This window comes from Phyllostomus hastatus, unplaced genomic scaffold, assembly GCF_019186645.2.
Source record: "Phyllostomus hastatus isolate PE091 unplaced genomic scaffold, TTU_PhHast_1.1 phas_contig_948, whole genome shotgun sequence".
Classification (NCBI taxonomy): Eukaryota; Metazoa; Chordata; class Mammalia; order Chiroptera; family Phyllostomidae; genus Phyllostomus; species Phyllostomus hastatus.
Window position 1 is genome coordinate 6,780,485 of NW_025333993.1, and position 20,406 is coordinate 6,800,890.

Consider the following 20,406-nt stretch of genomic DNA (forward strand, 5'->3'; position numbering starts at 1 on the left):
GTCTATTGGCCATCTGTATGTCATCTCTGGAACAGTGTCCAGGTCTTTGGCACATTTTTTAATTGGATTGTTTGGGTTTTTTTTGGTGTTGAGTTTTATAAGTTCTTTATAAGTTGTGGATATTAATCCCTTATCAGATGTATCCATGAATACGTTCTCCCGTCCGGTGGCTGTCTTTCTATTTTGTGGATGGTTTCCTTTGCTGTGCAAAACCTGTTAGTTTGATATAGTCCAATTTGTTTATTTTTCTTTTGTTTCCCTTCCCGGTCAAGTCTTGAAGTGAGCACAGGCCCCCACCTGTCCCAGACTCCTGACCCCCAGAAACTATGAGGTAATACACAGGTGTTACCTTAATCCACTAAGTTGGGTTAATTTGTCGAGTAACAATAGGTAACTAATACATTCTCTTAAGCAGTTAAGTATCTCGCTGACTTCCTTCCCCTCACTCATCCCTCCCACCTTTAGTCTTGGGGGGATTGTTCCCACTTCTTCATGGTGCCCTTTTATTTTTCAAATGTTCCATCAGGCAGCGAGTGTCTTTTCTCTCCTCTCCTCCGTCTTTCCACCTTCCTTGTGGCCCAGTCACCACTTCCTCGCTGTGTTAATGAAGATGATCAACTGACCGCTGCCGTCATTTGGTCTGTGTCTTTGGAGACCTCGCCTGCTCCTTTCAGAAGCCGGAAAAAGAGGCAGCTTCACTGTGATCTAGAGCTGAGAGCAGTGGTTTGCGACCTGCGTTTTGTCCCTTCGTCGCATCCCTAGGAGGATGTCACACGCAGGAGCCACACTCTGAGTTGTTCACTTTGGGCCACTGCCGGGAGAGAGCCCGTGACCACGCACAGTTCCCAGGCTCCCCGCTCAGCCGCCCCGTCACCTCGCGCCGCGTGTTGGTTGGCTGACTGAGGTTGGGCGGAGGGGATTCTCGGACCCGGAGTGCCCTGAACTGAGTGTGCAATGCCCGGGCTCCAGTCCCATCGCAGCTACAGCCGTGCCGCGTCTTTCTGCCGAGCCTCTGTACCTGGAAGGCCTGCTCAAAAATCATCTTTTCACAGAGCGTTAGGGAAGGAGTCACCTCTCCAAGTGATAGGAAATGCGTGTTGACTGTTTTAAAGCTGAGCAGAATTTGCAAACTATAATAGAAGCCACCGTTGCCCCCAGACCCGTGAAGAGTTAGGGGGGAAGTCGCACATCTCACCTAATGAAAATATCTGCCAATTGAAAATTAGTTTCTCATAAATTGCCTCCTTATTCTTTTAGCCCATCCTTAACACGGCAGACATTTGATGATGGACTTCGCAGCGCTGTCCCTGCGGCCATGGGCCTATTCACACCATTCCTGGCCACATTAAGTGTCCCCAGTGCAGGGGATTAAGTCACGGTAAAAGCATACTCTGGGTTTTACCCAGAGGTCACGAAGCGCCCCTCTTCCCTTGGCAGCCGGCAGTATTCTCATTACACTTCATTTGTCTACTTGGGAGGACTCGGGAGGACCAGCTGGGCCCCTGTCTGCACTCATCAGGAGTTAATTTCTGAGCGAGGTGCTGTGGTCATGAACCAGTGCAGAAGGTACCCCGGTGGTCCTGCCAGACAGGAGGGGCCCTTAATTAGCAGCAACGTTCAATCAGGCTGCTTAACCTGTCACGGGGCCGAGGCGGTCATGTCCTTCCTGCCACCCTCCTGTAAACACAGCCCAGGGCCAGGCTGGGACATCTGACCGGGTGGCCCGGGATGAGAAAGGCGGCGCAGACCCCAGCCCGACTCACATCCGAGGGGTTCTGAACGTAGCTTTTATTTTTGACAGAGGAGTGAAGGTTAACTGGAAAGATTTCCCCCCTTTAAAATTTGGAAGCACCTTTTTGTCTTTGCCAAGTTTGTATTTCCCAAACTGTACCTCCCACTGGATTTCTTTGCTGTTAAAAACAGCCTCGTGTTGCCCGTCTGGGGCACCTCTCAGAGCGCCTGCGCTCTGAGACGGCTCAGTGTGCTGGCCGTGAGGAGGCCTCCAAGCCTGAGATCTCACTTCGTCTCCAGATCTCGGGCTGTTGGGCTGCAGCGTGGAGGTGGCCGCACCTGGCAGAGCCGTTAGGGAGATCAAACACGGCAACAGCCGTGGACCGTCAGACACTGTACCATTCTGAGGTGCAACTGTCGAACGCCAGGGTCGGGTCACTTTTAGTCGACTCATTCATTATAGCCAAAGTAGGTGTTTGCTGTAACGGCCACATAGAGAACACCAAAACCTGGTGTTTTTGCTAGATATTTGTACTTTATTAGAAATGCTATCTAATATTGCAGCATTTGATAAACAGCAAACAAGTATCAGCACTTCTGCCCGCCCTGGGAATAGGACTCTGGTGCAGGCCCAGTGGCCAGTGCGGTCGGAGGAGGAAGGGCAGTGTCCCGGCTCAGTGCGGCCTCTCAGCCCCGAGACCCGCCGGCACCACTGACAGGGAGAACTGAAGGGGGCTGTGCCGTTCGGCCAGTGCCCAGCCCACGGCGGGTGACTTCGGGGTGGTCCACCGGGAGTCCATGAGCAGACCCCTCGGTTACCTCCGGGCAAGGTCGGTCTCTGGTGGCACACGTCGAACCCGGCGCCTCCCTCGGAGGGAGTAGCTGGCCCAGTTCTTCCTGGCGGTCAGACGGCCCACGAAGCAGAAGTGGAGGCAGCTGCCCATTGCCGATAGCCCAGTCACTGGAGGGTTAACCGAGGGGCAGTTACCGCACCTGCTGGGAGCGTCGGCCCAGCCGGGGACCGGCCAGGAGGAACTAATGGGCCTCTTGGGCAGCCACGGGGGTCTCAGCCATGGGAAGAGTCACATGCAGGCTGGGGAGCGGTTGGTAGAGCACACTCGTCTCAGGTGGAAATGCTTAGTACTTTAAAGGTTACTGTGACTTTGAAGCTCCGTCCTTTACTTGCCTGGCAGATTGGAGGCGCTCTGCCGCAGGGTGATGCAGCTTTACGTCGGTGTAGCAGAGAGGAGACGGCTCTCCCGGCGGAACCCGGGCCCTCTGGGGGCTCCTGGCCTGGTGCCGGGGCCGCCTGGGAAGGCGCTGCTCCCAGCGGGCGGGGAGGCCGAGACCGAGTCGTCCGTGACATTGCCTGCTGACTCCCCCGACGGTTTCCTGAAGTGGGCAGTGGACAGCAAAGTCGTCCCTGTTTGCAGGCTTTTTTTTTTTTAACCTAGGAAATGTCTTTTTACCTGTGGTTTTCGTTTTCCACTTTTGCTTTGGAAACGTGGAAATGATTTGTGTAGAATTATTTTGATGGAGGGAAAGGAATTGAAATTGAGGGGAAACTCAGCCACTGGGTAGTTCTTACAGCCAAAACCTGCGGGGGCCAAGAGCTCCCGCAGCGTCTGGAACCTTGCTCTGGGCCTCGTGGGCATAAACTGGAACCTTGGCAATAAACTTCTGGACACAGGGTCTCCCTGTGCCAGGGCTTCTGGAGTCCAGGTTTAATATTGCACATTCCTCCTTGTTTTGAAAGGAGGAAATCATTACTTTAAATGTTAGGTAAGGACGTTCCATCCTGAACATGGAAATATTGAGGCTAGACAGAGAACCCAGAGAAGGAAGCGCTGGGCAGGTCATCTGCCGGCTCTGAGGCCCGCCCTGTCAAGAGCCAGGACGAGAACCTCCACCTGGCCGAGGGAGGACGGTGGGCCGAGCCAGCTCGGGCCTTGAGCTCCTAGCGGTGTGCTCTGACCCGTCTCCCAGCTCCGTCTGTCTCCCTGCCACCAGGACAGTGCTGGTGGGTGTGGGTTCGCTTTCAGTGGAGGGCGGAGGGCTGGGACCTTGGCCCGCAGCGGTGTCTCTGCACAGCACTGAGTTGTGACTTGACCGTACTCACCCATATCTGCACCTATGCCACTGACCTCCACAATAAGAAGTAGAGGTCGTGTTTTGGGACTGTTGCCATATTAGTTCCTGTTTCATTCTTTAAACACTCCCTGAAATGGCTGATACATGACTGCGTATTAGTAAAAGGTGGCTTGCTGCTGGCACTGTTCACCCACTCTGCCCCAGTGAGCTGCAGAGGGCGGTGCCTTCTGTGTGGACTCGCGTCGCGGTGAGTTACGTTGACATGAAAGGGGCCCCGGTTCCGTTGAACGTCTGCCCCGTCACAGGAGCCCCATCGTTCCTGAAGTCTGGTTCGGTGCCAGGACAGTGGCAAGGGCTTGACCGTGGACCCACCGGGCAGGCCTGTCTGGCTGCGCCGAGTCACTCGTCCGCTTGGGCACCGGGCGACTTCTCTAAGGCTCGGTGTCCTCCTCGGAAAACGGCACCAACACAGCACCCTCTCAGGTTGTTCTAGAGACAAGTAAACCCGACGTGGTGGGAAAGCGCCCTGTGAACGTGTGTAGAGCACAGGTCGGACGTTCACTGCACGTGCAGGCGCCGTCCGCGGCAGAGAACGTGGACGCGAAGCCCAGCCTGCTGCACTGCTCTCCCGTCCCCCCGCCCGGGCACGCAGCCTCCCTGTCGGCCCGGCGGACGCTGCGTGGGCACTCGGTGGTCAGGGCGGATGAGCCGTCTGCGTCCTCCAGGCCCGGCCCGTGGGGGCTCTCCCACACTCCCTTTCCCCTCCCACGGCGGTCTTGGAGGTCATGCGGGCACGTGGCCGTGTCACAAGTGGAAGAGGCCTGTCTCTGAGTCACCACTTGGAGCGGAGAGCCCGCTGACGAGCCTGAGCTCGGGCCGCTGCCCTCGGGTGTCTCGGGTGGCGTTAGCCCGCCCCGATTCATCACCAGCTTGGGAAAGTACATTATTTGCTGTTCTTGGTGTAGGAAGTGCATTTTTATATAACTTACACTATGTCCAGCAAAGATACAGTGCATTGTTGTTTAAGGCTACTTACATGCTATATGTATATCATCATTACTGACAGTACAAGGGAAAACCAGCCTGCGTGCAGTTTTTATGAACAGCGCAGCCGAAGTTTTCCTGAATTTCTGTGTGTGTCCTGACCAGCACCGGAGGTTAGTAGACTCGCCGGGAGGTGAGGTCCCGCCAGACACGCTGACACTGAGGGGTGAACTGCCGCCGATCCGGCCGGCGCCACGTGCCAGACGGGCTGTTCTCGGACAAGATGGGTGTCTGCCGCAAACGGGACATTTGGTTTTTTCCTTCAGCTTTTGTTGTGCCTGTTAAAATGAGATGGTGAGACAAAGCTTGTTTTCTCCTTTTCTGGACTGTCCTGCCCCCTCCCCCCCGTTGCTGTGGCGGAGCGTGGCACACACAGGAACTGAGCAGGGCGCTGTACCTGGAGGAGAACCTGGTCTCTAAAATGCCGCAGGGCGGGCAGCTCCCGAAATCAGTTGCTGGCAGACTGCCGCAGGCTGAAAACGTGCAGGGTCTCTCTTGGGGACTGGGTGTGTCTCGGCCGGCGTGATTCCCAGGAGCAATTCAGGAGGCCGGGGCTTACCAGTGACCTGTCAGTCTGTTGTTGAACTTCCTCGCATGAAACACATCCCGCCAAACACAGTTTCCTGCGTGTTTTTTCTGTGTGCACTGGATGCCCAGGCTGTGTCCTCCATGTAGTTTCCGGTGAGTCGAACGCTGCCACTGAGGCCCCCGCCCTGGTGGAACCCCCACTCACAAACGCGTCACCGTGGGTTTCAGGGTGCCATCCAGCCTCGCTCCTCCGATGCCACTCCCCACCCCCAGTCCCACGGGATGGAATTCCCAGCTGAAGTAAGGGGCGGCAGCTGACCCTGGACTTACTGTTCTCGGTGGGCCCCCTAACGACAGAGCTGCACTCTGAAGCCACATGAGGTGGGTCGTTGTAAGATAACAGATGATGGAGAAGGAGTTTTCAGGTTCTGCCTTGTGCGTGAGGCGAGCAGAACTCGAACTCGGACCGCAGGCAGATCCCCGGGGTCAGGCCCCAGCCCAGCTGCTTACGTGGGTCCTCGTCTATACAGTGGGAGTAATTATCCTATTTTTCTGCGGCTGCCTCTCACCAGTGGAATGGAGTTAATAGTATTATACTTCTTGCCAGTCTGACCAAAAAATAGGGATAATTCTGAGGAATGTACGCCAGGCAGCCGTTGTTGCGTTGGCTGCTGTCGTCTTTCATTTGACAGTCTGGGAGGAAAGAGGTCCGTGCGGACTGAATGGGCGGGCACCGTGCATTTGGAAGGTTCAGTGGTGCCCGTGGGAGCCAGTGCCCGAGCACAGTGTCGCACGGAAGTGCTCGGTGCCTGCCGGGGAAGCAGACTACGTGAGCGTGCAAATGAGGGGTGCAGGCAGCAGGATGGGAGCACCTCCTACTCGGTGCGCCCGCCTGGCACGCACACCACCGCGTCTGTGCCGGCAGCTCTCCCTCGAGCCCCGCAGGCCCCGACGATGCTGCGTGGGTTCTGGGTTCCCGACGCTGAGGAAGTGCATGCCAGGAAGGTGGGCGGGGCACTGAGTCTGTCCAAACAGGAAGTCCTCCGTATTTTTGCATCGGTGTTAAAGTAGAGTTTTACACTCAGGAAACTCCTCCGATGATGCATCGATTGTTAGTCAGTCTTCCTCAACCCCTCCCCTCCCAGTTTCTAAAAATTATAATCCCTGGCTGGTGTGGCCCAGTTGGGTGGAGTATCGTCCCATACACCGAAAGGTTGCGAGTTCGATTCCCGGTCAGGGCACATGCCTAGGTTGCAGGTTTGGTCCCTGTCAGGGTGTGTACGGGAGGCAACTGATCCAGGTTTCTCTCTCTCTTTCTCTCTCCCCACCCCACAACTCCACCCCTCTCTCTCTAAAAGCAATGAAAAAACGTCCTTAGGTGAGGATAAAAAATAAACAAGTATAAGGCAGTACTAGGAGAAAATGATTCTAATAATATTTATAAAATGTTGGACTTAAATGCTATTAAAATAACCATGGACATGGGACCAATACTGTTTTCCGACCTTGTTGTTCTGTTCTGCCGCTGAAAATGTTTGTTTTAATGCCAGAATGGAAGACTAAAGGTGTGACACGAAATACCACCTTGGAGTAGCACGGCCACACATTGTGGAGGGACAGCGTTAAGAGAGACCTCGATGAGAAGTCACCCCTCTGCGGCAGACTTGCCGATGGAGCTCTGGTGGCCTTTCCCGTGCGTCACCACGCACTGCGCATTACTCCTCCCCGTTCCCGAATTCTTCCTCCTGGAAGTCACCACTCGTCAGCCTGGGCCCAGCACGGACCCTCCCGAGGACAGTCCCGGGGGCGCTGACCCTTGAAGTAGTGGCTTTTCTTTCCTCCCTACGAGGGGCCCCGGTCTGTGCGAGGGGCTCTGCGGGGGCACTGAGGGGTCCCGTGGTACTTGGGGGATATTTGTTGGTTTTGGAGGATGGTGGGCGTTTCCTTTTCCTTTGTCCCATGTTCTCTGAGGCCTGGGCCCTGTAGCTCTCATGGACCACCAGTGTACGCATTGCTATGGAGTTTTCAGTCTTAGAAGGAAACATGCTTTCGGGAGTCAGTGAATTTGGTGCATTCAGAAATTGATCATCTGACTAACGGGTCATCTGGAGAACCTGGGTCCGCCGACATTTATCAGATGCCTTTTCTACATCCTTGAGATGTCGCCCGATTTTCCTCACCTTCCCCGACTGGCGTGAGGTGTTCCACGGGTAGATTTCTCTGGCGGTAAACCGCCCTTGCGTCTCTAGCACGAACGCGACCTGATTAAGACGCGTTCTGTGCAGGGCGCACGGCTCCCTCGGTGAGCTGGCACTCCACGTGGGATCTCCACGTCTGGGGCTGTCAGTGACGGGGGCCGCTGCCTTCTTGCTCACGGGCCGCCCTAGCGCTGAGGTTGTGCCAGAGCCGGGCACCTCGTCGGGCAGCTTCTCCTCTTCTGCTAACTCGTGGGATGCAGTGGAATGTTTTCACAGTTGAAAACCGCAGCTGTTTTGAACCCCAGTTGTGTTTGGTTTACTTAAGCCACCAAAATATTTTTTTAAAGCCTTGTCCTTAATTAACCTTTTAAATGAAAAAAGATACTTTTCTAGTTTCACTGTTTTTCTTTTTTCCAGTGAGTGACCTAAATTAACTGTCCAGTTAATTTTTAATGAATATTTATTCACCCATTCATTTGACATTCATTTAGATTTATTGGGCGTTTGCTCTGCACGGGGCATTACCCCAGGCCCTGGGGGAGACAGGGATGGCGAGCGCCCTTCCCTCCTTCCTCCCAGAAGGGAGGCCGGCCTCCGTCACCTAAGACAACAGGTCTCATTCTCCGGGAGCAAGGGCTTGGGCCTCGGGGTCCTCCGACATTTGTATGTCACGGAGTACTAACTCTGCATATTTTTTTAGCTCTAAAGTCGTCATGGTCTCAAATTTTGTAATTTCCATGAGAAACGTAGGCAGTCATTCACTTGAGAAATATTTTTTAAAGATTTTATTTATTTATTTTTAGAGAGGGAAGGGAGGGGGAGAGAGAGACACACACACACACACACACATCAATGTGCGGTTGCTGGGGGCCGTGGCCTGCAACCCAGGCATGTGCCCTGACTGGGAATCGAACCTGCGACACTTTGGTTTGCAGCCGGAGCTCAATCCACTGAGCTACGCCAGCCAGGGCGAGAAATATTTTTAAAGTACCTATTGTGTGCCAGGCGGCGTGTGTGACCTAGAAACTGTGCAGTTTATTTCAGTAGCTCGTTCCACAGGAGGTCGTCAGTACTCGAGAAAGTGTGTGCGTCATCACTCATTCCCACTTGGAACACACGCACAGAGCGTGTGAAGGCCCGGGCTTCTCAGCAGGGCGCCCTGTGCTCCTTCGCCCCCTGTTCTGCCCTGCACACACGAGCGTGCACACTCACGAGCGAGCACCAGCGCTGGCGCTGAGCAGGGAGCAGGGTGCTTGTCCCAGTGTTCGCAGCTCGGGTGTGACGGCGTGGTGGTGTCACGATGCTTGGTGTCTCTGAGGAAGAACTCAAGGCTGCGGGTTTCCAGATTCCCAGCCTGGTGCCTGAGCTGGAGAGCAGCGTCAGGCAGTCAGATGTGTCCCCTCTGCAGTCCAGCGCCTTCCATACTGACTGCACCTGGTCCCGGGGCCTCAGGTCCGTGTCCACGGTAACGGTTCCCAGGGGAGCAGCCGTCTCCAGACCTCTCCGCGGGGTGGTCTCCCCCTCCAACTCCAGACCACTGCCTGGGTCCCCGGGCTGTCTGGCAGGCATCGGGCACGCTTTCCGCATCCAAACCCTGGGCTCACCCTCCCCCTGCTCAGCCCCGGGCTCCCTCCCCTCAGCAAGTGGCACCTCCCACTCTTGTTTCAGTTGTGCCACAGTTCTTGGACGCGTCCTCGGTGCCTGCCTTTCTTCCGGGAACCAGCACACCGTCAAATCCCGTGGGCTCCACGTTCAAAATATCTAGAGTGCGTCCACTCCCCCGGGTGCCGGCACCCCCATCCAGCCCCGTAGCCTGACCTCTGGCTGGTTAAAACTCAGTCAGACTGCACCGCCCCTGGTTCAAATGGCTCCGCGTGGCTTCTCACTTCACCCCCTCTAAAGTCCAGACCCAGACTTCCGCAGCCCTGGACCTGGCCCCTCCCCGCAGAGGCACGCGATGCACTCAGCCGCTCCGGTCACCTTGTTCCCCCCAGACCCACCGAGAGCCTTGGACCGTGGCCCTCCCTCCGAGGCCCTCACGGCATGCTCTCTCACTTCCGTGCTCCCTGAGCAGAGTCTTCGCAGAGGGGCCTTGCATGACCACTCCACCCACCCCGTCCCTCTCTACCCCCCTTCCTCTGCCGAGGTGTTCACCTGTGTATCTCCCCCTCGTCCCCATACACTAGAGTGCCAGCCCCCCGGGGGGCGGAAACAGGGCATTTTCCCTCTAACAGCCCCAGAGCCTGGCCGAAGACCTGCACATAGCGTGAGCTCACTGAACCGTCTGGTCACCCCTCGGGGGAGTGGCTCCAGGGAGCCCGGGGCCACCCCGCCCAGGTCATGTCCCCAGCTTGTCCGTGGCAGAAACGAGCGTCCAGGGTGAGTCTGCACTCTGTCCATGGAGCAGTCAGTGCACTGCCTTCCTCAGGAGTGTAAAGGGGCTTCTAACTCGGGGGGCCTCCTAGCAACCTGGTACAGGAGGCAGCAGTGACCCCAGCCGGTAGATGGGCCACCTGCGGCTCAGAGAGGCTCAGTGCCCCGCCGCAGTTCCCGCTCGGTGATGCCGGGCACAGAGAAGCACCCATCTTGTTCTGGCTGCAGGCAAATAGCCCTGAGGTCTGATTTATCTTTAACATTCCCACAAATGCTGCGTGATTTCTACTCCCTAACCCTGATGTATATTTGTTTTCATGTAAAAGCCATATTTTAACCTATGGGCTTCCTTGGCTTTCTTGCTTGTCAGAGTGAGACTGACACACCAGGGAGAGGCCCCCGTGTCCTGTGTGTGGGTGTCCCGCGTCCTGCGTCCTTCACAGCCTCTGGACGTCCGGGAGGCCCCTTGGGAAGCCGGCGTGCCAGGGAAGCGCATTGCACCTGAGGGGACGTCTGGAAGGGAACGGGGCATTGGCGAGCCTAACTGTTGGGCCCCAACTCGGGCTCTCATGGCCTTTGCAAAGATAAGGTTTCTCCTCTCCGTAGGACCCACAGCGCCTGTGAACAGTCACTTAGTCAGAGAGAAAAGTGCATTTGGGGGCGAAGTCGGACCGAGCCTTTCTGCAAGGGCAGGGAAGCGAGTGGCGAGCCCGGTGACAGTGGAGCGAGGACCGGCCGCCCTCCCCGCCCTGGCGGCTGTGCGGGGAGCAGACGCACCTGCTGCACCGTTGTCAGGGCCCCGCCCCTACAGCGGACGCCTGGCGTGTGCCTTCACAGGGAAGTACGGGGAAGGAGGCCAAGTGGGGAGGGCCACTGTCATGGGTAGGACGCAGTGAGCAGTTCTGTCCTGGTCATCCCGAAGGGCCGGTCTGGCGGGGCTGAGCCCTGTCCCCACAGGCCCAGCTCCGGGCTGCGCCTCCAGAGGCACTCCGCGGAGCCACAGCCCTGCGGCTCTGAGATGACACCTTGGCTGTGGGTGTCCCGTCTAGGAGCAGTTCTTTGTCATGGGTTCTGGGCGTGCCTCTTACCAGGTGACTGTGAGTGGTGACTTCCGTTGCCTGGTCGACACATGGGGTTGTCTCGGTCCCCAGCTTGGAGCACTGTCCCGGGATTAAACGGAATCACAAGCCGCAGCTCACATCGGGGTCGATGGAGTAAAATCAGCCAGGGGTGCCTCTGCTTAGTGTGGGTCCCATGGAACTGCCCTTCCTGCAGGTCTAACGTGGCGGCAGGTCAGCAGTGACTTCACGTGGCCCCACCTGCTCCGTCTGCCCCGACAGGAGCACAGTACATGGTTTGTGAGCAGGTGGCCGCTGTCCCTGGTCACACGGATGCCACAGTGAGCTTGTCCTCCTGCCATGTGATGGAGGAAAAGGCTGCCTGTCCCCAGGGACCAGCGCTGCGAGCCTGCTGAGCGCCGCCAGGTGATTTAACCGAGTCCTTTTATAGGTTTCACTATTGGCACCTGGCTAATGGGTTGGGGACTTGGGGACCCAGCACCAGGTTTGCCTTTTCCTGGTCTGTGCGGCGGGGTCCCAGCGCCTTGGTGGCAGGTAGTGCATCCTCCCCCAGGTTCCGAGGCATGTGCGCGCCTGTCTGTGCCCGCAGCGGCCCCAAGCCCTGGTTTTATCCGCCGCTGCTCCCCGGGGCTCACGCCGTGGGCCTGCTCAGCCGTCCTGGCCTGCTCTTTCTTTCTAAGTGGTGAGGACTCCTCATCCTAACCTGTTTCTCCTCCTGTTTTCTTTTTTTCCTCTTTCCTTTCGCTTTTCCTCTTCCTTTTGCAGAGAGTGTGTTCCGGGAGCCCCCCCAGCAAGGCCTGTGAGCTTGGAAACTTAACCCCCGTGGTCTCGCAGACAGGCCGCTTTGAAACTGCCGCATTCCACTCGGCCCTCGGGCCCTGCCCGCACGGCCCTGGCTCTCAGGGCTTGGGAGGGCCCCCCGCCGGGCGCTCCGCGCCGCTCGCGGCCCCGGCCTGCCCGTCGCATGTTCCCATCACTCTCTATTTCTCGCAGGCGGCGCAGACCCACCTAGAGTGGGTTACATTTAATGGGGTGAGAAAAATCCACATGGTACGAGAAAAGTCTCAGGTGAGGTCACGCGGCTTCCTCCCGCGAGGCAGAATGATTTTCTTCTCTCTGGCTCCCACACTGAAAATCCATACAAAAGGGCTCTTTTTATTTTTGATGTATTGCTTTTAAAAACCAAATCCTTCATGCTTTTTCATTTTTGGTTCAGACCTCTTGGCCGACCCAGCAGGAATTTGGCAGTTGGCTGTGCTGCTTCTCGCAAATGCTGAAGGCCGCGTTGCGGAGAGTCCCAGGCTTGCTTCTGGGAAGACGGGCTGGGTGGGCTGGGGAGCCGCGGGGACGCCCCCTCCAGCTGGGTGTGTTCGGGGGCTTGCCACTGAGGCACCGGTAGTGAGCACACATGGCCGCCGTTCCACGACACGCTTCTTGCTGCCAGCTGCACGTTTGAACTTTTTTGTAAGCAGGGGTGTTTTTTAGGGTTACCCCAGGCACAGTGATGTGGGTGTAGATTTTGTTTGGGCCAAGTGTATGTACATTACTATTTTTTGCCTCGTGTGAAACATTTTCTATTATGAATCATGTTCTAGAAGATCCTCGATAAAGGCGTATTTAACCCAGTGTAGATACAAGCAAGCTCAAACTAAGGCACACCTTAATTTGTCATTGCATTTTGCTCTGTTGACAAAGCACACTGTCCAACCTGAATTTTTCACCAGGAAAAGAATCAGAAGCTGCACCCAAGCCGAATCAACCCAGATAGTCAGGGATGGCGAACAGAATGACTTAAGAAAATTCTGCCAACTTTGTAATTTTTTTAAGTGGAGAGAATACCAAAATTCTGCCATCTCCTGCTTCCTGAAACTCGAGTGCTGTTCAGGCTGACTGGAATGATGCCCTGCCAGACCGGCCCCATAACATCCTGCCCTGCCTTCCGGGCAGAGAGCCCCTCGCTGAGTCTCAACTGACCACACTGGAGCCTTCTCTCTGCCTTCTAGACCTTTCTCTGTAGATGAGCAGAAACTTAAGACCCTGCAAAGGGCAGCTAAACACAGCATATGTCTTTGTGGTTATTTTCACGTCTCTAACTCTTGACTGTAGGAGCCAAGATAACATCATAGGGCCCTACTTCGTACTCCTTCACGATTCATTGAACTCCCTTCACCCACTAAATCAGCAAAGACCAAACAAACAAGTGGCATGTTTGCTTGTTTGTTTGTTTTAATGACACCATTCAAGACAGGCAAGGATACAATGGAACAGGTACTGTTCTTCCACCTCGGAGTGTGAATGGGGACAGCTGTTTGAAAAGCTACTCAGTAGTGGGCAGGAGGAATTAGAAGCAGTTTGTAGCCTTTGACCCAGTAATCCTACTTCCAGTAATCAACCCTTAAAATAATCAGACATACGGAAAAAACCATACTCACAAAGACTTATAATTACTTTGTATACAGTAATTCATTGGAACAGTATCCATCAGCAGAAAGACTAACAAGGTGGAGAAATGCTCCGATGAATTAAAAAGCAGGTTAAAATAAATTAATCGTTCATAGATTAAAATATTAAAACATATATCTGAAAAAGAATGAGAAAATACGGAAAAGTGATAATAGTTATGTTAGGGTACAAATAATTACATCTTTCATTTCTATTTTCCAAACTCTCTGTAGTATGATCACTTTCATAAGTTAAGTATCCTACCTCCTTCCGACTGTGGTGTGGGGAGTGCTCCTTTCGCTCTCACTGATGTAGAACGCATGGCCATGTGGACAGAGTACGTTGAGGTTTTCTTTGTTTGTGGATACAAAAAAAACTATAGGGAAAATGTAGTTAAAACACTTGGGTAGTTCAAAGCTGAAGTCATACTTCACAACTTTAATTAATGGAATGCTTTTGAAAGAAGTAGAACGGCATTAGGTAATTTTTCACCGCGGGCTGGGGTTGTCTGACTCCGCGGTTCTGTTCTCTCTGTGACGCTAGGCAGCCCAGGTTGTAGTGGTTAAGAAGTACAAGCGTCACCTCAGAGGGACTGCGAGGCTGTCGATGGCCATTTTGTTGCCTATTTTCTGATAGGACAATGCAGGTACTCATTTGCTAACTGGAGGTACTTTCTGGTACCTACTAGAACTTTCTTAATAAAAAAAATGTGTTCCTGATCTTAAAAAATAAAAAAAATGTCCTACAAAACAACGAAATGCAGCCCCTGGCAGCGACAGAGCTCTGGCACGTGACTGCACCCCAGGCGGTGGGAAATCGGGTGACGGCACTCGGGCTGACAATAAGGAGTCACTCGTCTTTACCAAAGAGGCTATTCATCCTCACTGCAAGTTCCTCTGAGTTTTCATGGCTTCAGGATCCCTTTACTGACACACTCATTTTCTCTAATGACCTCCGACTGCAGCGCACGCAGGAGCCTCTCGCAGGCCCCGCCCACAAGCCCTCCCCTCCCCCATTACGACCTGGTCTGCGGCAGGAACTTGCATGTTCCTCCCTGCGTTTTAATGCTTATCGTAAAAAGCGTTATGAGAAGTTCCAGGCAGTTTCATTTTGTGAAAGCACACCCGGCAATCTCGATTTCATGAGAACGTTAAGCTCCGTTTACTATTCTTGGCTTTACGAGGGTCGTTTGCCGGGACAGTGTTTAGCAGCGGGTCTCGAGGTGTGTCACCGCCCGTGCTGCCGGAGAGTCCAGTTGCGTCACCTCTGTTGACGAAGGGCGGCCGTGCTGGGCCGTTCCGCTCAGGGCATGCCGCGCCCAGCCCAGCTGCACCGGGAACCCAGCACGCTGCGTGTGGCCGTGGCCTTGCCCCTTGCCCCCGCCAGATGTGCGCGTCCCTCAGGGCTCCCTAGGGTGCTGCTCCACGCGGCGCGCCTGGGCACGAAAGGGACCCGTGCCGCAGTGGTGTCTTTTCCTGGGCGGGGCCCCTGAACCGTTTCCTGAGGGCTTCAGGGGGCTGCCCAAGTCAGACTGGGTAGAAACGGAAGAAACAGGCAATCAGACCGGAACCGGTGGGGGAGACGAGCAGAGGGGCCCGGGCCGGGCAGGGCAGCTCCCCACGGGGCTGTGGCACAGGTGAGCGTGGCATTTGTCTTCCAGGAGACAGCCCCCACCTTCATCCGGCGTTTTCACAGGCCCTTGCTCCTCATCTTCCTCACGGGCACGTGGGGTGGGAGGGGCCAAGGCGACGATTCCACTGTTTCTGGAATCTGCGGGGACAAGGGACCTCTGCAGAGGGGGCCCTGTTGTAAAGCGGCCTGCTCTGGAATGTAGGGGCCGCCTCCTGTCTGTGGGGACACTGCCGGGGAGCCCCCACCCCTAGCGTGCGGCAGGAAGGGGGGCTGGTGGTAACTGGGTGCCCATGACGTGCTGGCTGCTGTGCTCGGGGTGTCCGAGTGTGGGGGCACGCTGATTTCTCAGGAGGCCCAGTGAGGTTACGGGGTGGGTCCGGTTTCATATACAAGACAAGTGGGGCTCGGCATAAACAGATGACCCTCGGGGGACCCCCAGCAAAGCGCCTGTGCTGGGTTTTATGCGGGGCCCCCTGCTGCGGCAGTGACGCCTGAGCTGGCCGCCCGTCACCTGGGGCGGTGCAAGTACCTGCTGAACGTGGTTGTGCTGGAGCTGGAGGGCCGGGCGCTCCCTGAAAGGGAGGCGCCGAACAGCCAATTTCCTGGCGAGACAAGAGTTGCACCTCCTCTCCCTGTGGCCCTCGGGGACGCATCCGAAATGAGTTACACAGGACCCGCAGAAGAAGTAGCATTGTCCTGGGTGAATCAGTGCGCACGCACACGCATGCACATGCATGCCTGTGCACACGTGGGCACACACACTGCCAACCAGAAAACGTGAGCAGTCGCCGCTCTCGGGGTCTGTTCTCGGCCCTGGTGAGTTCCGGCGCGGGCGCGGGAACGCAGCTGCGAGCAGTGCTGTGTGTGGTGCGTTATGACCGCACTGACGAAGGGAGCTCGCTTCCACGCGCGCCCGCCCTCAAACGCAGGCTCGGGTTCGCCGCGCTGGGACCAGCCCTCACGTGAGGGGAGCTGCCCCCCCAGCTCGGGCCCGCTGGCTGTCACCGAGTTGAAGCGGCCCCCTGGCTTTGGGCGCTGGCCCTCCTCCTCGCGCGTCTGCCCCCAGGGCGGGTGAGCGTTCCGTGGGAACTCCACTTCCCTTAAGGTTCGTTTGCACTCTCCCGTAGAGCTAGCGCGGCTTTTTTATTCATAGGAATCAAGTGTATAAATGTTTGTTGTCGAAGACTCCTCCTCCCCCCGTGGCTCATTCTGTCTTGCTTGAGATGATTCAGGATGTCTTTAAAAAAATTTTTTTAAAGAAAAATGAAACAAAGAAAACCCATGGAAAAGATTTATGTATTTGGTTGGGGGGGAGGGGGAAATTAAACTTCTCATAATAGTTTTTAAATTAAATTTTGTACTCGTCCAAATCCTTTCCTTCTCCACCCCTTCCTCTGATATTCCCTCACTCATTAAAACAGGATTTTGATGGTATTCGCAGGGAAGCTGATTTACTGGAATAAAGAAGTTCTTTAAGTTTTAAGTTTTGGACCGTTCCCAGTGTGTCTGAACCCGGGTTTCAGGTTTTACTGGCGTTTTGTTGGCAGCACGGCCTTTGGAGCCCGTCCTGATTTGAGCATGTTTCCCGACACCTTCGGCGGTATGGCACCGTGTTTTTCAGATTTGAAAAAAGTTTAAATAGAAAAGCATATATAAATATATACAGAACATTGATTATAAAATGTCAAGCAAAATAAAAGGGCAATAAAAACTCTCAAGAATTAACAAACGGGAAGCACTCTCTTTTGGAAGGGGCGGGAGGAGGCAAGATGAAGACAGAGGCCCCAGGAGAGAAGTGTCCCCGAAGCCCCAGGAAAAGCCGACCTGCGTCTGTGCGCGTGGCCATCTCCGTGCGCTTGTGTCCCTTTGAGACGGGGGCGAGGGCACGGCGCCGGGTGTGAGGTCAGGACCTGCGGCCATCGGGGCACAGACGGCGCCCGCCTGCGAGGAAGGGACAGCTGACGGAGGTGAGGGCGGGGTGACAGGACCCGGCACGGGGTGGAGCAGTCTCCAGGACCAGCCCCGCATCCTGGGCCTCAAGGGACAAGAGAGGAAATAGTTTGTACTTCCCAGGGCCCTTCGGAGAATCAGTGAGTGCAGGGGTCGAGGCCCCACGTTGGAAGAGCCCCTGAATCCTGAAGCTGGTCTCCCTCTTAACAGGGACACCCGGCGAGCATTTGCACGGGGACCAGGAACAAGGCCAGATGCCCACTCCGCGTGTCTGCAGCGCCATCCTAGAGACGGCAGCCACTCCACAGAGACGGGGGAGCCAAGCAGGGGCACCAGCACTGGAACGGAAGTAGAACTACCTCCGTCTGCAGCTGATGGGGTCGCGTGCCCGGAAACCTGCAGAATCAGTGGTGAAACTAACTGCAACAAGAGAGTTCGGTGAGGGAGCAAGACACCAAGCGTCCTGCCGGCATGAAGCCCGACCAGGGGCCAGCCTCGGGGGGCCACAGAGCAGGGTGGAAAACAGCTGGGGAGGGTGGGGGCGAGGGACCCTTTGAACGGGAGTCTGTCGCAGACCTGGATTCGGAACCAGGTTTAGTTTACGGGGCCATAAGCCCGGCGCATCCTGGAGCACAGTCCTGCGTGAAAGAAAGGAGCCCCTGTCCCCCAGAGCGGAGGGTTAAGCTGGTGCTGAGCTTTCTGATCCAGCCGGCTCGGGCAGGCTGCTTGACCTCTGGCAGGGCGGGGTCCGAGGAAGGCTCCAGAGAGGTCTGAGCCTCTCGGGGGAGGGAGGCAGGGTGATATCCAGGGCAGCAAGCTGGTGAAAGAAGCGATGATTTTGAGGCCAGCTGGCAGGGCCAGGAAGCTCTTCGTCATAATCACCCTCGAGCGGCGAGGGTGCTGGGGTGGAAACGGGGCCCAGGGAGGGCCTGACTGGCAGGGTGGAGCTGCCCTTCCCAGAGGAACGAACTTGTTACCTTCGTGTCCTGTGTCTGCCCAGGTGTTTCAGCAGCCCCTCGCTCCGTGGGTCAGGAAACTGCCTGTGGTAGCACTCTCCGTCCCTTCGGGGTGGAGGGAAGCTGGGCGTGTTTGCGGCAGAAACAGGCAGAGCAGGGAAGACGCCTCCTGAGACACAGGAGGCGGTGCTGGTGAACTCAGGCACAGAGGCGGCGTCCTGCTTCTACAAAATTTAAGATGACTCTGGTTCAGTTCTTTAAAAAAGTGCAAGAACCCCATTTTGATTTTATGCTTTGGGTCCGCATCTTCATAACTTTCCCGCAGATGTCTAACCCCCAGGACCATCCAGCTCGCACAGCTGGCAGGCGCACTGTGAGAGACTGGCGGCATTTCCACCTTCAGAGGGAAGGGGTTCTTTGACAGTGGCCCAGGGAGTGGGCCTCAGAGCCAGGCGACCCTGGCTCTTCAACCCGTGTAGCCCCCACTTCCTCGTCCGTGAAAGGGGGCCACGTGGCAGTGAGCATCACGGGAGTCACGAGTGTTTCTGAATGAGAAAAGCGCTCATACCAACGGCCCCGCACGTGTTGGGTGCTTGGCACATGGAACCGCTGGGTTCCGTGCAGCCTAGAACCTTGTGGTGCCCGAAGACCCCATCCTTTGCCTGTAGTTGAAGAGCCATGGCTTATCGATTGATTGATTAATTAGTTCACAAGGCCTCGGAGAAATCTCGAAGTGGGTGGAAGGAGAACGGTGCTGTGTTGGCTGGGGTATTGCTGCTGGGAGGGAGCCTGTGGTGTTGGGGTGGGAGTGGGGGGTGAGGTGGGGGGTGAGGTGGGGGGTGAAGTGGGGGAGGGGGAGGGACAGGACCGGGCCCAGCCCTCACTGTGCTTCACCGGGCTGCAAACTGCTCAGGCCTGGCGTCTGGGAACCGTGAGTGAAGCCACCCTAGGGGAACAGAACACTGACGGGGCGGGCGCCTTGACCAAGCCTTGACCTTGCGCCAGAGGCACTGTCTGGTGTCCGCTCTCCGTCCCACTGCCAGGCCCCGGCCCCTTGCTCTCTGTTCCCCTCCTCCTCCCCCACCAGCTACCTACCACCCTAGCTACAGGAAGTGACACCTCTTCAGCCGTGTCTGCGTTATCCTGGAGGGCGTGCAAAGAACGCAGGACTTCATTTCAGGAGTTGTGGTGCCCCAGGAAAATTATTGACACTTTAATACTATAGCTCTGGGGGGTTTTCAAGAAAGACAGGTTTTGTTTTTTTAAAGTCGTCGAGAAACACCTTTTGGCGCAGTGGTTTCAGAACATCGGACTTTGGACCGGCTGCTTTCTGATCACCTAGGACACACCCGAGCTCTGGCCCTGGAGATTGGGGTTCGGCAGGATCGAGAGGGGTCTTAGCCTCTGTTTGCTTTGTTTTGTTCTCAAAAGCTCCGCCTGTGATTCTGGGGTGCGGCTTTGCCAGAGGGCTCTGTGGTCGAGACCCTTCACTTGCGGGGCTTAGCGGTTCCTCGCAGAGACCGAGCCAGCTGTCACAGTGGAGTGAACGTGCACTGCAGAACATCTGAGTACGTTCTCACTTGCTCCTGAAGTTCCAGCGGAGACGGCTGAGGGCAGTCCTGAAGCAGGCGCCTCTGTGACGCCGGCGTTGTCGGTGACCGCGAGGAGCGTGGGGAGACCCAGACGCTGGGTTGATCTCCGCCAGACGTGGGCCGGGCCTCCGCGGGAGGCCTGAGGGCTGTCCAGCCTCACGGTCGGTCTGGGGTGAGGGGGGCCTCGGGCGGGTTCTCTGGCGTCAGTGCCTGGCCCCAGGCCATGCGCGCGGCACTCACGGCCTCGGTCCCCGTGGGCTGCAGATGCCCGCAGAGTCGTCCTGTGGGATCACTGGCTGCAGCTTCTGCTCGGTCTCGTGGGAGGGCAGCGCCTCCGTGGGCAGAGCAGGGGCCCACAGAGAGTGAAGGGACAGTATCCGTGTTCTTTGTAGTGAAGTCAATTCTGTTGATCTTTAAATATGTTAAAGGCAGTACAAAAAAATACAGACAAATATCCCTTGTGAGCACCAGAAATAATAGATATTAATAAACAGATTTCAGCAGCACATTAGGAAAATAATATACCATGGTCAGATTTTTCTGAGAGTGCAAGATTGGTTCAATATTATAAAAATTAATATATTTATAGATACAGTAATTCATTAACATATTAATGGACCAAAGGATTAAAAACATATGGTTGTCACCATAGATGCCAAAAGAGCATTTTATAAAATTCAGCATCTTGGTAAATACATTTAAAAATAGGAATTAACAGGTATTTTTAAAAATAGGATTGCTTAGATGCCCTACATATAACATCTTAGTGGGAAAACCCAAAAAAGTGAGG

At 55.6% G+C, this 20,406-nt stretch overlaps 1 protein-coding gene and 1 long non-coding RNA gene across 9 annotated transcripts in view; one reads left to right on the top strand and one right to left on the bottom strand.

Annotated features, from left to right (window-relative positions):
* Positions 1 to 20,406, top strand: part of HLCS (holocarboxylase synthetase) — a 171,078-nt gene that overhangs the window by 129,323 nt on the left and 21,349 nt on the right. For 7 of the 8 annotated variants that reach the window (XR_006787409.1, XR_006787408.1, XM_045852560.1 and 4 more), the window contains exon 7: positions 17,279 to 17,506. The exons of the other annotated variant lie outside the window; for it this stretch is intronic. Coding sequence is in view for 5 of the 7 variants with exons in the window: in XM_045852560.1 (XP_045708516.1) it covers positions 17,279 to 17,506 (228 nt within the window). In the remaining 2 variants the exon portion in view is untranslated. The remainder of the gene's footprint in view (positions 1 to 17,278; positions 17,507 to 20,406) is intronic. 8 annotated transcript variants of the gene reach the window in all.
* LOC123828035 lies at positions 15,142 to 18,715 on the bottom strand. Its single transcript, XR_006787410.1, has 3 exons — positions 18,046 to 18,715; positions 15,648 to 16,355; positions 15,142 to 15,256 (listed from the first exon to the last, which is right to left on the bottom strand). It is a non-coding gene; the product is annotated as an uncharacterized LOC123828035 (long non-coding RNA).